This window comes from Rhineura floridana, chromosome 19 (assembly GCF_030035675.1).
Source record: "Rhineura floridana isolate rRhiFlo1 chromosome 19, rRhiFlo1.hap2, whole genome shotgun sequence".
Taxonomy (NCBI): domain Eukaryota; kingdom Metazoa; phylum Chordata; class Lepidosauria; order Squamata; family Rhineuridae; genus Rhineura; species Rhineura floridana.
In genome coordinates this window covers 21,946,878-21,961,998 of record NC_084498.1, presented here as the reverse complement: position 1 = coordinate 21,961,998, position 15,121 = coordinate 21,946,878, and the positions used below count along the sequence as shown (strand labels likewise).

Below are 15,121 nucleotides of genomic sequence, written 5' to 3'. Positions count from 1 at the left end.
AGTGGAAAATATAGGAAGCTGCCTTATATCGAGTCAGACCACTGGTCCATCTTGCTCAGTATTATCTACCAGGGCTGTGGAGTCAGTACACCAAACCTTCGACTCCTCTGTTTTTCTACTGTCCGACTCCGACTCCTTCATAAATGGCAAATGTATATTAACTAGTAATAACAAATTTACTGTAGTAAAATGGTAGCACAAGGCATTTCATCACCACCATGTGACTCATCAGGCTAGATTGACAGAACATAAAATATATTTATTTGATTAAAATTTCTGAACAAGAACACTTTCCTAAATTCCTATGAAAGTTTTTATTTTGAAGCCAGAGTCGGAGTCAGTACATTTCTACCGACTCCACGACTCTGACTCCACAGCCCTGTTGTCTACACTGATTGGCAGTGACTCTCCAGGGTTTCAAATGGAGAACATTCCCAGTCCTATGGGGAGATGCTGGGGATTGAACCTGCCCCCCCATCATGCTCCACTGCTAAGCTACGTCTATGGACACTATTGAGCTTGTGGATTCACAGAAGCTCAAACATCTCTGTGGTTTTCATTTTGCCGTGTACCACTTTGGGAACCGTGTTCCGGAAAGGCAGGGTGTCAATGGAAATAATTGCAATTAACGAATAATCAAAGCCAAGTGCCTTTCTCTCTTTTATGTTTACGTTATTTATATGCACCCCACTTTTCAGGCAATTTTTCCGACGCAGCGTACGCCAAAAAGATAATATGATAACAGTGCACATAGGCCCAACACAACACACTTGAAACACTAAAAGCATACAGGGGTGGGGAAGCTTTTTCGGTCTTGAGGGCCACATTTCTATCTGAGCAGTCTTCCAAAGGCCACATGTGCAGGGCCAGAGGCAAAAGTGGATGGAGCAATGAGTGTAACGTTTACCTTCGTACATCAAGCTAACTTCTACACACATCCCTCTCTGTCCTCCGTCCAGGCAAGCAGCAGACATGATCAGAGTTTAGGAACACCTTCCGGCCAGGTGAAAAGACTCAAGAAGGTACAAAACAGGGCTAGTAAGGAGTGTGGCTAAGGAGGGGGTGTAACCTGGGGAGAGTGCCGAGGGCCAGAGAAAGGGGCCTGGAGGGCCACATTTGTCCCCCGGCCTGAGGCTCCTCAGATTTTAAGGTAGCCTAAAAATGTAAGAAGCAAAGCTAAAGAATTGACCAGCTTAAAATAATCCCCTTTTGGATGGTGTTTTCGACTTCAGCAGTTGGCTTTCTTCAGGGCCGCTGGTGCTCGCAATGGTCTTAAAAATAATAAAGTGTTAACTTGTTTTCCTAGAGCCAGTGTGGGCTGCTTCTGTTTTATGTATTTCGTTCCCCCCCCCGCCCTTCTTTTCAGAAACCAGCTTAGCTGTTATTTACCTTTCAAACAATCAACGTAATTGCCATTATGTCCCGGAGTAAATTTGGAAAAATCCTGCTCCAAGTGCCTTACGACTCCATTGGGGCAGTTTTAGTTGGGACTTTTTTTTGCTCTTTGATGGAAGCCTAATTGCAATTTTGGCTCTGTGCTCACGAAGCGAGGTGGCTAATTGTTTAGGCAAATAGATTAATTCAAATATGCATCCTTAATAATAATTTTAAAACACACACACAGAACCCAAAATGGCTTCTGCGATGGCTTTCATTCCCCAAATGAGGAGCATAAATCCTCAGAAAGAGTGCCATTAGGTAGCTCCTGAGATGACTGGCATTATTTCACAGTGAGGGAGTGCTTTCTAGGCACCGAAATAATCTTTGCCGAAGTGCACATAAATACCAGTTTCAAATTGTGTTTAGATGCTGTTTCATTACCACACTTGCTTTCCTTTCTTTGGGATGCGGGAGAAGCATTTCCAATCTGGCATGGGTGCCCGGCCGCAGCGGCCTGCTGGGGCTTTGCACGGCCTTCTGAAACCAGCAAGCTTCCTGTGCGTTCAGTTCAGGTTGTTCAGGAAGGACGTCTCCAGCAGTGAGCCTCCTTGCGCTTCTGAAAGATCGCATGGGAGAAACATAAAGATAGTAGAATACGTGTTGTGATTGGGCCTATTGCGGTGTTTTGGCCCAGAGTTACAAACAGGGGAAGGGTCAGTAGCTCAGTGGTAGAATATCTGCTTTGCGTGGAGAAGGTCCCAAGTTCAGTCCCCAGCATCTCCAGGTAGGGCTGGGAGGGACTCTTTGTCGGAAATCCTGCAGAGGTGCTGCCAGTCAGTGTAGACAATACTGAGGTAAATGCACCCTTGGTCTGACTCGGACTAAAGGTAGAGACACACTTGGTGGCTTTGCTAGCTTCAGTGCTCCTCCACCTCCGTATTCTGAACATGGGGACACATGACGCCAGGCAAACCCTGCCCTCTTTTCCTGCAAAACCTCGGAAGTTGCAGCTGCAGTGCATTTTACCTTGAAGCCAGCGTCACACGGACCTCACAACTGATTGGCTGTCAACCCCGTTGCCACTCCAAGTGCGTCCAATGCAAACGCTTTGCTGTAGGCTCAGCAGACACAGCGATTGGCCGAAGGCTTTGCTGTGGGCGGTCCTGATCAGCAATGGGGAAGGGAGATGGATGCGTCCAGCCGTGGGCAGAGTCATTTTTAAGACGCAGCCAGAGAAAAAGGTCTGGTGGCTCTTCAAGCAGCTTCCTGTATTCCTATGCAATGTGGAAGTGAGGTAGCTGAAAGTCAGCACCATGGAGAGCTCCTTGTGGAGCAGGTTTCAGGATTGAGCTGCACAAGTGGGACCTGCACCAAATGCTTGCAGTGTGTCCTCCCTTCCAAAGGGACTTTACGCTCTTCAGGGGTCCAGGCAGCCATTCCACCCAAGAAGGCCACTCTACCCCACCACCTCTTTCTAGTTTCTTCGCTTTTCCTTTTCAAACTGGTCGCCAAAGTCTCCCAAACTACTTCTGAAGACCTGAGCAGGGTGATCCATCCTTCCTCCTCTTTCCTCAGCTCTCCAAGTTAGGCTCCAATGCCGTGTTGGCTCTTGCCGTGTGAGTCCACTATTGTTAGGCTAATTAGTACTTTTGCCATGTGATCGTCTATCCTGGGCTTGGTTTTTTTGGTTATTCGAAACAGCAGTTATGGTGGGAAGGAGGTGATCTGGATTGGGCCTATGAGAGTGAGCATTGACTCTCCACATTGCTGGTTCAACCCAATATTGTTTCCTGCAACAGCACCTTCTAGGGCAAATAGTGGTATGTAGTGATGTTGTTGTGGGTTAAAATCCAAATTCTCTTCCAAACTAACTTTGTGCAAACAAAAAAAGCTGGGTTCTCTTACCTGTATAAATCCACAAAAGCTAGACAAATCCACAATTATTTGCTTAGTTGTGTCATTTAGGCCTGCTTTTCATGTCATGGTAAGCCAAGGTGACAAACCTGGGCCTCGGAGACGAGACCTTAACCACGACTGCAGGTTCGGACGACACGCTAAGCCAAACCTGAAAAAGCCCTGCAGGAGCAAAGCAGCTCCTACCCAGGAGCCACCGCATTCCCTCTAAGCCATGGTTTGGCTTTGCGTGATGTGCAAGCACGGTTGTAGTGTAGCTATGGGCAGGGGCAAGCTACTGTGCAGGGAACTGCATATGTTATTCAGCTGTGCTTCCTTACATGAAAAAAGTACTTTAATTTGTCTCAAATAGATGGCCGATCAGTTTTACTTGGTGACCCAGATTCTACTGGCTGCAGTTGCTGAGGTGCAGGTGCCCCCTGAGAATCAAAGATTAACTATTACTCTATGGAGGGTATCTTGGTTTAATGAAGGCAACGAAAACTTCCAAACGATTTTGTGTTTAACAGCATGAATAAGATTCCACCCCCGCTACCACTTATTCTCCTCTCCTCCAACGCTCTTGTTTTGTCCTTCGGATGCACAGGGACAATTAAGGTGTGGAGCCTGATGGTTGGTCGCGACCCAGTCCATTGCTACCAGCACAACCAGAAGATACAAGCTCTGGCCCTGTCAGCTGAAGGGGCAGTGATAGCAACTGCATCAGCCTTCCAGGTCAAAGTCGAGAGCGCTAATGACAAGGGCTACTGGGAGACGGCTGCAGAGTTTGAAATCCAGAAACTGGTGAGTCTCTTAGTTGTTCAGAACTCACCTGTCATCCTTGTTTTTATTATTTGTTTATTACATTTATACCCCGCCTTTCCTTTCGTGAAACCCAAGGCGGCTTCCAGATGGTTCCCAGGCGGTCTCCCATCCAGGCACTGACCGGACCTGACCCTGCTTAGCTTCAGCAGGGAGCTGGCCTTGCGTGCCTTCAGACTACAGCCTGGGACCATATCCTTAGGTGACATTCCCTGTGCCCTTCACAAGGGGCAGTGAAAAGGAGGCGGCGAGGAGGCATATAGAAAGAGTAGCTTGGCCAGGGGGTTGGAGATAACATCCTTCAGGGCTGGAACAAAATAGTAATCCACACACACACACACTGCTGCCCCATCCCTCATTTCAAACTTTAGAGACCTTTCCTAAATATTAACTCTGCGGATCAGTTACCATGGATAAATTGTGTGCAAATTAAATGAAATGTGGATTTGGAAGGATCACAGGCTGCTATGCTTTTGTGTAATTTCATTTTGTTTCAGTGGACTCCTTTGTTGGTTGCACCCCGTCTTAATTAGCGGGCTTCTGTTTGGATTTGGATTTCCAACTGAAAGCGCTAAAAATGCCCTTGGCCAGCACTGCAGCCTTAGACCTGTTGCAGATTCCATCTCTCTTGGAAAAGGGCAAAATCCTAGCCTTGGGATTGTGGTGATGGTGAAGATAATATTCTCCGCTGGGCACTAGGGCACCTCCAAGTGGCTTGTGCACATCCAGCTGCTTGAGGCAGGAAAAACAAACTGGACAAGTGCAACCCACTTGGTGGTGTCCTAGCGACCGCTTAGAAACACATTTCAGGTGAGACCAACGGTCCTAAGATAAAGATGGGGAAATAAGGAAAATCAGTGAAGAAAGCAGGGCAGGGAAACACTGGAAAAGAGGAGATGTTGAGTGATAACCTTGTTGTAAAGGTAGATTGTAGTCATGACAGTGGGGAAAAGAGGAATTTACTTAGCGATCCCAGGAAGTTCCTGGACACGGAAGCAAGTCCTCTGTTGCTAGGGGCCTGCTTTTGCATCCAGAAAACAAAGGGAAAAGCCAAGAGAGGAAAAAGATTGAAGGCAAAAAGGCAAAACACAAGTTAGATTTTTTTTGTTGGAGGGGTGGTTGAAATGAAGCTAACAGAGAAGGAACGATGAGGCGAGAAGCTGGCACTTTCACAGTCTCCGAAATCACCTGAAATGTTGCAGGTTGGCTTGCTCTGCCTGGTGCCCTGTGTTACAGCCCGCCCCGTGGTGGTGGCAACCGCAGAAGACATCGTTTACCTCCTGAAGGTCGGGGAGCCAGTCAAAGTTCTCCATTCTGTCTACGGCCAGCCCGTCACATGCCTGGATGTCTCAGCCAGCGAGGCGGCGTTCGGCGTGAAAGGCTTCGGGTGGTTGATCAACGAGACCAACAAGGTACTTAAACCATTGGTTCCATAAAACATTGCAAGGGGGGAGACAACTCTGGCCCCTGCCTGAGGCATATTGATTGTTCCCAGCTCATGACTAACTCTCCGTATTTGTGCCACAATCTCTTTTTGTTACTCCTGTAGCCCGTTTCCAACAATCGCACCAGTTTTACAGCCTTACTCTGCCACCCTAACAACGTGGTTAGGCAAGATCTGCCTAGTGGCACAAGATGCGTGCTGTGCCTGATCTGCCTGATGTTGTTGCTTTATTATTGTTGTTGTTGTTTATTTATACCCCGCCTTTTGGCCAAAAGGCCCTCAAGGCGGCTTACAAAAAATAAACACAAATATAAAAATACATAAATAAAAACAACACAGTTTACAAAAAGCAGCAGTTACAACATCTGATAAAAATACAATAACAAATTACGAAGCGGAAATTCACTCCTCTCTCTTCTTGGCCTTCTAAAAGGCCCAGGAGAAAAGGTGGGAGGCAAACGCTCATCTCCAAATTGGCAGAGACACACACAAAAGCAAGAGAAGTTTTACTAGAAGGAACAGAGAGAGGAAGCTGGCTCAGTGAAGCTCTGGGGCAGTTCACTTTATTGTATGTATACAGCTGAACGTCAAAAAAACTAAAGTAATGACAACAGAAGATTTATGCAACTTTACAGTTGACAATGAGGACATTGAACTTGTCAAGGATTATCAATACCTTGGCACAATCATTAACCAAAATGGAGACAATAGTCAAGAAATCAGAAGAAGGCTAGGACTGGGGAGGGCAGCTGTGAGAGAACTAGAAAAGGTCCTCAAATGCAAAGATGTATCACTGAACACCAAAGTCAGAATCATTCAGACCGTGGTATTCCCAATCTCTATGCATGGATGTGAAAGTTGGACAGTGAAGAAAGGGGGTAAGAGAAAAATCAACTCATTTGAAATGTGGTGTTGGAGAAGAGTTTTGCGGATACCATGGACTGTAAAAAAGATAAATAATTGGGTGTTAGAACAAATTAAACTAGAGCTATCACTAGAAGCAAAAATGATGACACTGAGGTTATCATACTTTGGACACATCATGAGAAGACATGATTCACTAGAAAAGATAATAATGCTGGGAAAAACAGAAGGGAGTAGAAAAAGAGGAAGGCTGAACAAGCGATGGGTTGATTCCATAAAGGAAGCCACAGACCTGAACGTACAAGATCTGAACAGGGAGGCTCATGACAGATGCTCTTGGAGGTCACTGATTCATAGGGTCGTCATAAGTCGTAGTCGACTAGAGGGTGGGGGGAGGTGGACGTGATAAAGGGGTACGCAGTTCTGCGTGGTGCAGGGAAAGTGGATAGGGGCACGTTTTTCTCCCTGTCGCATAACACTAGAACTCGGGCCATCCCGTGAAGCGGAATGCTGGATGATTCAGGATAGACAGAAGAACACGAGAAGAGCCTGGCTGCTGGATCAGGCTATCGGCCCATCCAGTCCAGCATCCTGTTCTCACAGCGGCCAACCAGATGCCTCTTCTGGGAAGCTCAGAAACCAGGGCCTGAGCCCAACACTCCCTTCCTGCACTTTCCAGCAATTCAAGAACACACTGCCTCAGACTATGGAGGGTGAACACAGCCATCGTGGCTAGTAGCCGTGGATAGCCTTCTCCTCCATGAATGCGTCTCATACTCTTTTGAAGCCATCTGAGTTGGTGGCCATCGCTGCCTCTTGTGGGAGCGAGGTTCAGAGTTTTAACTCTGCGCTGTGTGTAGAAGCCCTTTCTTTTGTCTGGCCTGAATCTTCCAACGTTCGGCTTCATTGGATGTCCAGTGTTACGGGAGAGGAAGGAAAACCTTTTTCTCTCCCCGCTTTCTCCATGCCATACATAAGTTTATACGCTTGCAGGGAAGAAAGTGCTTCTCCACCTCTTGAATGTGTACACGCTGTTGTGGGGGGGGGGGAGATATTTCACGTGAAATGGTTTGATTTCTTATTCATTGTTACTGATTGCACAAACCAATCGTTATTGTACAGCTTTGGACCCAAAGGCCTCCCCCCCCCTTCTTATTTAATGTCAGGCATTGCATCAAAGATCCATAATTTTTAACTGCATCTTTGGACCCAGAGAAATCTTCCATGTGAAATTTCTTCCTTCTTTAGCATTCAGTGTTGATGGATGGATGGTCTGCCTTCAAGTCGATTCCGACTTGACCCTCTGAATAGGGTTTTCATGGTAAGCAGTATTCAGAAGGGGTTACCATTGCCTTCCTCCGAGAGGCAGTGACTGGCCCAAGGTCACCCAGTGAACTTCATGGCTGTGTGGGGATTTGAACCCTGGTCTCCCAGGTCATAGTCCAACACTCTAACCACTATGCCACACTGGCTCTCCTTCCACACACAACAGCTGGGTTATTCCCTTGACGCAAAGGCTGAGGCAATTTGTTGACAAAGGCACCTCCTTTCCTCACAGAGGGAGCCAGGACTTTTTTGTACAGCTGAAGGCCTCTAGGGGGAACTGTTTGCCTTTTTATTGGAGACCATGCACCTTCCTGTTTGAAACTGTTTGCGTTCCAGTTGCATAGCTGTATTCAAAAGAGGTTTTTTTTTAATTATTTTTTTTAAAGCTTGTTAAAATAAAACAATCGGTGAAATGGATGTTGTCTATCGTGGTCACCCAAAAGATCCTCCTGCCAAAGTCACAGGCTCCGTATACATTTAGAGGTGGCAAAATGTGCATGTTTTGTAAAGATTTCCGCAAGTTATATTCTAGCAGTGGCACATGTCTGAAATCTGTGCTCGCATCTTTTCTTTTAATTGTGGTTTTTTAGTATTTATTTTATTTATTATTAAATTTATATCCCACCCTTCTCCCAGAAAGAGCCCGGGGCAACAAACAAATGATAAAACCCTAACAACCTCTTTAAAATGTCTTAAAATGAAACGTCTTAAAAACAAAACATCTTTAAAAAAATCTTTTAAAAAAAAAATCGTTTAAAAAATCTTGAAAACAATTCCAACACAGGTGCAGACTGGCTTGTTGAGAAAAGTAGTATCGATACCCTGGGGTCCTTTGGAATAGAAAGTAGTTTTATTATTGTTATTGCTTACAGGCTAAAAATGTGTGAGAATCTCTTTATAGTGCTCCTGAATTATAGTCCTAGGTTTGATCCTAGAGAAGGGAGTTCTCAAAGGCTGGCCTGCGGACCACCAGCGGTCTGCGAGCTTCACTCAGGTGGTCCACGGCATGTCTGTGAAGAACACTTACAATCTGAATTCTCTTGGCTTCTGTAGTATTCAAACTGTAATACAGTATTGGAAACCAAAGCAGCAACAAAAGTACAGTTAGAAAACATGTAGCACTTTACAATTGCTGCATCAGGCAGAAAACAAGTGGTCTGCCAAGAGCCTCAGCTATTTTCACATGGTCCAATGGGGGCAAAACTATTGGGGACCCCTGCCCTAGGATGCGAACAGGGAGCCTGCACCCTCTGTTGCTTTGTGCTAGCAAATCAGGATAAATGCTCAATAAATAGGTCATCTTGAAGACCCCTTCAGAGTGAACAGACAGATTTCTGCCCCCAGTTATCTTACAATCCAGGATTTTGATACAGGGGAGGCACCAGAAGGTGGGGAGGACCTGCAGACAAGGATAAATGGGGGAGATCGTATGTATTAAGCATTTGTATCTTTAGTAGAAAAATAAGTGCTGCTTATTTAAATGGGACTTAATCGCAAGAAAGTGTGCATAGGATTGCAGTAGGAAAGGGACGGGGCACCCGCGGCCCTCCAGGTGTTTCTTGACTAGGAAGCCGCCTTATACCAAGGCAGACCATTGGTCCATCTAGCTCAGTATTGTCCACGCAGACTGGCAGAGGTTGTCCAGGGTTACCAGCGGGGGTATCTCTCCCAGCCCTACCTGGAGTTGCCATTAGGGATTGAACCTAAAAAGAAAGCTGAAAAACAAAGTCCAGAGGGTCAAATCACTCAAAAATGCTTGGAAGTTGTTTAAAAACACTATATTAGAAGCTCAACTGGAGTGCATACCGCAGACCAGAAAAGGTACCACCAGGGCCAAGAAGATGCCAGCATGGTTAACGAGCAAAGTCAAGGAAGCTCTTAGGGGCAAAAAGTCTTCCTTCAAAAAATGGAAGTCTTGTCCAAATGAAGAAAATAAAAAAGAACACAAACTCTGGCAAAAGAAATGCAAGAAGACAATAAGGGATGCTAAAAAAGAATTTGAGGAGCACATTGCTAAGAACATAAAAACCAACAACAAAAAATTCTATAAATACATTCAAAGCAGGAGACCATCTAGGGAGACAATTGGACCCTTGGATGATAAGGGAGTCAAAGGTGTACTAAAGAACGATCAGGAGATTGCAGAGAAGCTAAATGAATTCTTTGCATCTGTCTTCACAGTGGAAGATATAGGGCAGATCCCTGAACCTGAACTAACATTTGCAGGAAGGGATTCTGAGGAACTGAGACAAATAGTGGTAACGAGAGAGGAAGTTCTAAGCTTAATGGACAATATAAAAACTGACAAATCACCGGGCCCGGATGGCATCCACCCGAGAGTTCTCAAAGAACTCAAATGTGAAATTGCTGATCTGCTAACTAAAATATGTAACTTGTCCCTTGGGTCCTCCTCCGTGCCTGAGGACTGGAAAGTGGCAAATGTAACGCCAATCTTCAAAAAGGGATCCAGAGGGGATCCCGGAAATTACAGGCCAGTTAGCTTAACTTCTGTCCCTGGAAAACTGGTAGAAAGTATGATTAAAGCTAGATTAACTAAGCACATAGAAGAACAAGCCTTGCTGAAGCAGAGCCAGCATGGCTTCTGCCAGGGAAAGTCCTGTCTCAGTAACCTATTAGAATTCTTTGAGAGTGTCAACAAGCATATAGATAGAGGTGATCCAGTGGACATAGTGTACTTAGACTTTCAAAAAGCGTTTGACAAGGTACCTCACCAAAGGCTTCTGAGGAAGCTTAGCAGTCATGGAATAAGAGGAGAGGTCCTCTTGTGGATAAGAAATTGGTTAAGAAGCAGAAAGCAGAGAGTAGGAATAAACAGACAGTTCTCCCAATGGAGGGCTGTAGAAAGTGGAGTCCCTCAAGGATCGGTATTGGGACCTGTACTTTTCAACTTGTTCATTAATGACCTAGAATTAGGAGTGGCCAAGTTTGCTGATGACACTAAATTGTTCAGGGTTGTTAAAACAAAAAGGGATTGCGAAGAGCTCCAAAAAGACCTCTCCAAACTGAGTGAATGGGCAGAAAAATGGCAAATGCAATTCAATATAAACAAGTGTAAAATTATGCATATTGGAGCAAAAAATCTTAATTTCACATATACGCTCATGGGGTCTGAACTGGCGGTGACCGACCAGAAGAGACCTCGGGGTTGTAGTGGACAGCACGATGAAAATGTCGACCCAGTGTGCGGCAGCTGTGAAAAAGGCAAATTCCATGCTAGCGATAATTAGGAAAGTTATTGAAAATAAAACAGCCGATATCATAATGCCATTGTATAAATCTATGGTGCGGCCGCATTTGGAATACTGTGTACAGTTCTGGTCGCCTCATCTCAAAAAGGATATTATAGAGTTGGAAAAGGTTCAGAAGAGGGCAACCAGAATGATCAAGGGGATGGAGCGACTCCCTTACGAGGAAAGGTTGCAGCATTTGGGGCTTTTTAGTTTAGAGAAAAGGCGGGTCAGAGGAGACATGATAGAAGTGTATAAAATTATGCATGGCATTGAGAAAGTGGATAGAGAAAAGTTCTTCTCCCTCTCTCATAATACTAGAACTCGTGGACATTTAAAGAAGCTGAATGTTGGAAGATTCAGGACAGACAAAAGGAAGTACTTCTTTACTCAGCGCATAGTTAAACTATGGAATTTGCTCCCACAAGATGCAGTAATGGCCACCAGCTTGGACAGCTTTAAAAGAAGATTAGACAAATTCATGGAGGACAGGGCTATCAATGGCTACTAGCCATGATGGCTGTGCTCTGCCACCCTAGTCAGAGGCATCATGCTTCTGAAAACCAGTTGCCGGAAGCCTCAGGAGGGGAGAGCGTTCTTGCACTCGGGTCCTGCTTGCGGGCTTCCCCCAGGCACCTGGTTGGCCACTGTGAGAACAGGATGCTGGACTAGATGGGCCACTGGCCTGATCCAGCAGGCTCTTCTTATGTTCTTATGTTCTTATGTAACCTGGGACCTTCTGCATGCAAAGCGGATGCTCAACCACTGAGCTACATCCCTTCCCCTGGACTTCAATAGGAGCATAGAAAACGGCCTTCTACTGAGTCAGATCACTGGTCTGTCTAGCTCAGTATCATCTACATCAGAGATGAAGAACCGCTGGACCCCCGGAAGTCTCTGGACTCCAACTCCCATCATCATTGACCTTTGGTTGGGCTGTCTGTGGCTGATGGGAGTTGGAGTCCAACACCATCTGGAAGACCAGGTTCTCCTTCCCTGGTATTCACTGAATGGAAGCGGCTCTCCAGAATTTCAGACAGTCTTGCCTGGAGATGCCGGGTATTGAACCAGGGACCTTCTGCATGCAAAGCAGATAGATCCTCTGCCACTGAGCGATGGTCCTTCCCCAGCTTGTGCTCGGTGAGGAGAGAGCAAGCCCCGGTTCGGACAACACACTAGGTCAGACCTTGGCTTAGCTTGACATGGCAGTGGGAAGGAGTAAACCAGCTGCAGGCTCCTCTCTGGGAACTGGCCTGCTTCTGCGGTCTCGCTAAGCCAGCAAGCCATTGTGGGGAGGGAATGATTTGACTCCCTTGTGATGAGTTGGGTGTAGGGCTTATGGATGTTGTTTAAGGGCTCCCCTATCACATCATGAGATGACATGATTCGCTAGAAAAGACAGTAATGCTGGGGAAAACAAGCGAGTAGAAAAAGAGGAAGGCCAAACAAGAGACATGGTTGGACACCTGGGTTCCTCTCCACCAGCCAATTGGTTGTTGATTGGTGATTTCAGCAACAAAGTAGTGGCCCCCTAAGCCTGGTCTGCCAAAGTTTAGAAGACCAATGTTCTGATGCGCCTGGACATCAGATTTCCCATCTTCAGGGGATGAGGTTGAGGACTCTGAATCAGTTAGGGGAATCGCACTCAGGGCCGTCTCCAGAAGCACATCCGCAAGATGAGCTCGTGGTGCCAATATCCCCTCTTGGATTTCAAATTGCCGACACCTGAGGACTCCATCCCAGATGCCCCCGTACAACGAGAGTCTCCCCCCTGCTCTATTGGCACCTTCTGGAGAGGACTGGGCCCTTTTAACTGAAGAGGCGCCACTTCTGAAATCATTCAGGGAGGTCTGAATATCATCCGTCCCAAACAGTTTGCTTTTATCACAAAGTGCGAGGTGCCTTCCCTTAACCCTTGTGCAGGGCTTACGACGGAGACAGAACTGCTGCTTCTGTATAAGGTTGTGCCTAAGCCTGGCTGTTGCTGAAGCAACATCAGGGCTTTGCTGCCTCACAGCATTCCACCTAAGCACTGTGCAAGGCCTCGCACATGAGGTCAGCGCTTGCATCGCAGCAAGAATGCCTCGTTCAACTCCCTAACAAAGAGATCCGTTGGAGTCTCCCAAATGCTGTTCACCGGATTCGGAGTGCTTTCCTAATGTAGTTCCGAAGTCTTTTGATGCGTGGCAGCAGATGGTTCATGAGCAGAGCATCAGCATCTCTTCTAAAGAGGGAGATGGGGCTGTAGGAACCCAGACGGCTGGGATGTGTTGGACAAGAACGCCGGCTTGTTTGGCGTTCCCGCCCCAGCTGACATCACGCCGGAAACTAATTACTAATGTCTATTACGATAATTATTCCCCAGACGTGAAGGGACTCTGCATTGGTTGATTACTGTAGTCAGAAGGCAATGATCTATCTCTAGATTGATACAGGAGACATTTTGGCGCATGTCGGCCTGTTTCGGAGGGATGCGACCCTCCATCCTCTCAGCAAACATGTTTCATTTTCTCTTTTCTGGGCCAAGATTCTGCACACTGTTGGCAGAAGCCGCGGATGAGCTGGAACACATTTATCAAGACGAGGAGATGCTGTGCTTTCGTGTGATTAAAATTACACAGCCTTTAATTTTATGTTGCTTTTGTAACTGATCAAATACTTTTTTTTTTTTTTTGGTTGGTTGGTTGGTTGGTTGGTCAATCTGTCTTTTAGCTGATTAGTCAATTTGACCCAAATTTTAAGCATCTGTGGATGCTCTTTTGAGAACTTAAAACTTGAATATCAAAAGTTGTTAGAAGAACCAATTTATTTTTCTCTTTTTACTCCCTATCAACATTAGAAGCGAAGCACCGTCACAAAAATATCTGTGCCCTGAATTTTCAGTCCCATTTAAAAATTGCCCTCTGATTTATTTATTTCTTTTTATTTATGCATCCATGACATATCCCAATGGGATTAACAATAAAAAACATCATAAAAGCATTAACAGTAAAAGGATATATAAAAAACAATTTCAAATCTAGTACAGATGCAGACTGGGCTAAAAGAAACACACACAAAACCCTCCACTGAAAAGACTTGTTAGAAATGGAAGCTTTTTAAATATGTGCCAAAAAGGTAACAGAGAAAGAGTTTGTCTGATATGTAGTGGGAGAGAGTTCCAAAGGTTAGGAACCACCACACTAAAGGCCTGATTCCTGCATTTATGGAATGGGCTCCCTGAAGAAATGGGAACTGCAGGATGCCCTCTCCTGCAGAACACAGTGATCAGTTTGGTAGATAATGGGCGGTAGTGTGACAAATTCAGAAGTGCAGGGTCCCTTCATAATAGTCATGCCACGTCCCCTCACAGCCACATCCCCTCACTCACTCGCTCTCTGTTGTCATCTCCGCATTCCTCAGTTCTTCCCACGTACAACTTCTCCCATAACAACACACATCCCTAGGAGCTAGTCAGCATGAAAGGGGAGCGTGTTAGCTACTGAGAAGAGTCTTCCCCATGGCTGACTCACCTCCTTATACTCTGATTCACTCCAATCAGCAGGAAAAGACAAGGAAGCATGTTAGAAGACTCTTCTCAGTGGCCAACACACTCCCCTTTCATGCTGATTGGCTCATAGGATGCTGGAGACTTAGGGACCCTGCTCCCAAAAAAGTAAAGGGTCTAAGACCCCCGGAGACCCTGGACGACTACACCCCTGATAATGGGCGAGACTATCTCTTAGATACCCTGGTTTAAGCTGTATATTTATTATTTATTTATTATTTTATTTGTATCCCCCCCCCTTCCTCTCAGTAGGAGCCCAGGGCGGCAAACAAAGTGCTAAAAACACTTAAAACATCATAAAAACAGATCTTAAAATACATTAAAACAAAACAACGTTAAAAACATTAAAAAAACAACTTTAAAAAAGGGTTAAAAACATTATTAAAAAACATATTGAGCATCGGGCTTTGTCCACTGGTACCAGCACCTGAGCATTGGAGATAATTGGGTTTGATTTAAAATTTGAACCTACCAGCTTTTGCATCAGCTATTTGCGGTTTTAATACATCTTTTGGAAACAATGAGGGCTGGAAACTTTCTGACTTCTTAAGGTGAAGTTTATATATATTCTTCGGATTCCGCAGGATCTACTGGGTA

At 45.6% G+C, this 15,121-nt stretch overlaps 1 protein-coding gene across 2 annotated transcripts in view; it reads left to right on the top strand.

Moving 5' to 3' along the window:
• The window catches only part of FBXW8 (F-box and WD repeat domain containing 8), a 78,682-nt gene that overhangs the window by 46,100 nt on the left and 17,461 nt on the right, over positions 1–15,121 (top strand). For both annotated transcript variants that reach the window (XM_061602897.1, XM_061602898.1), the window contains exons 6-7: positions 3,881–4,077; positions 5,298–5,507. In XM_061602897.1, coding sequence (XP_061458881.1) covers positions 3,881–4,077; positions 5,298–5,507 — 407 coding nt within the window. The remainder of the gene's footprint in view (positions 1–3,880; positions 4,078–5,297; positions 5,508–15,121) is intronic.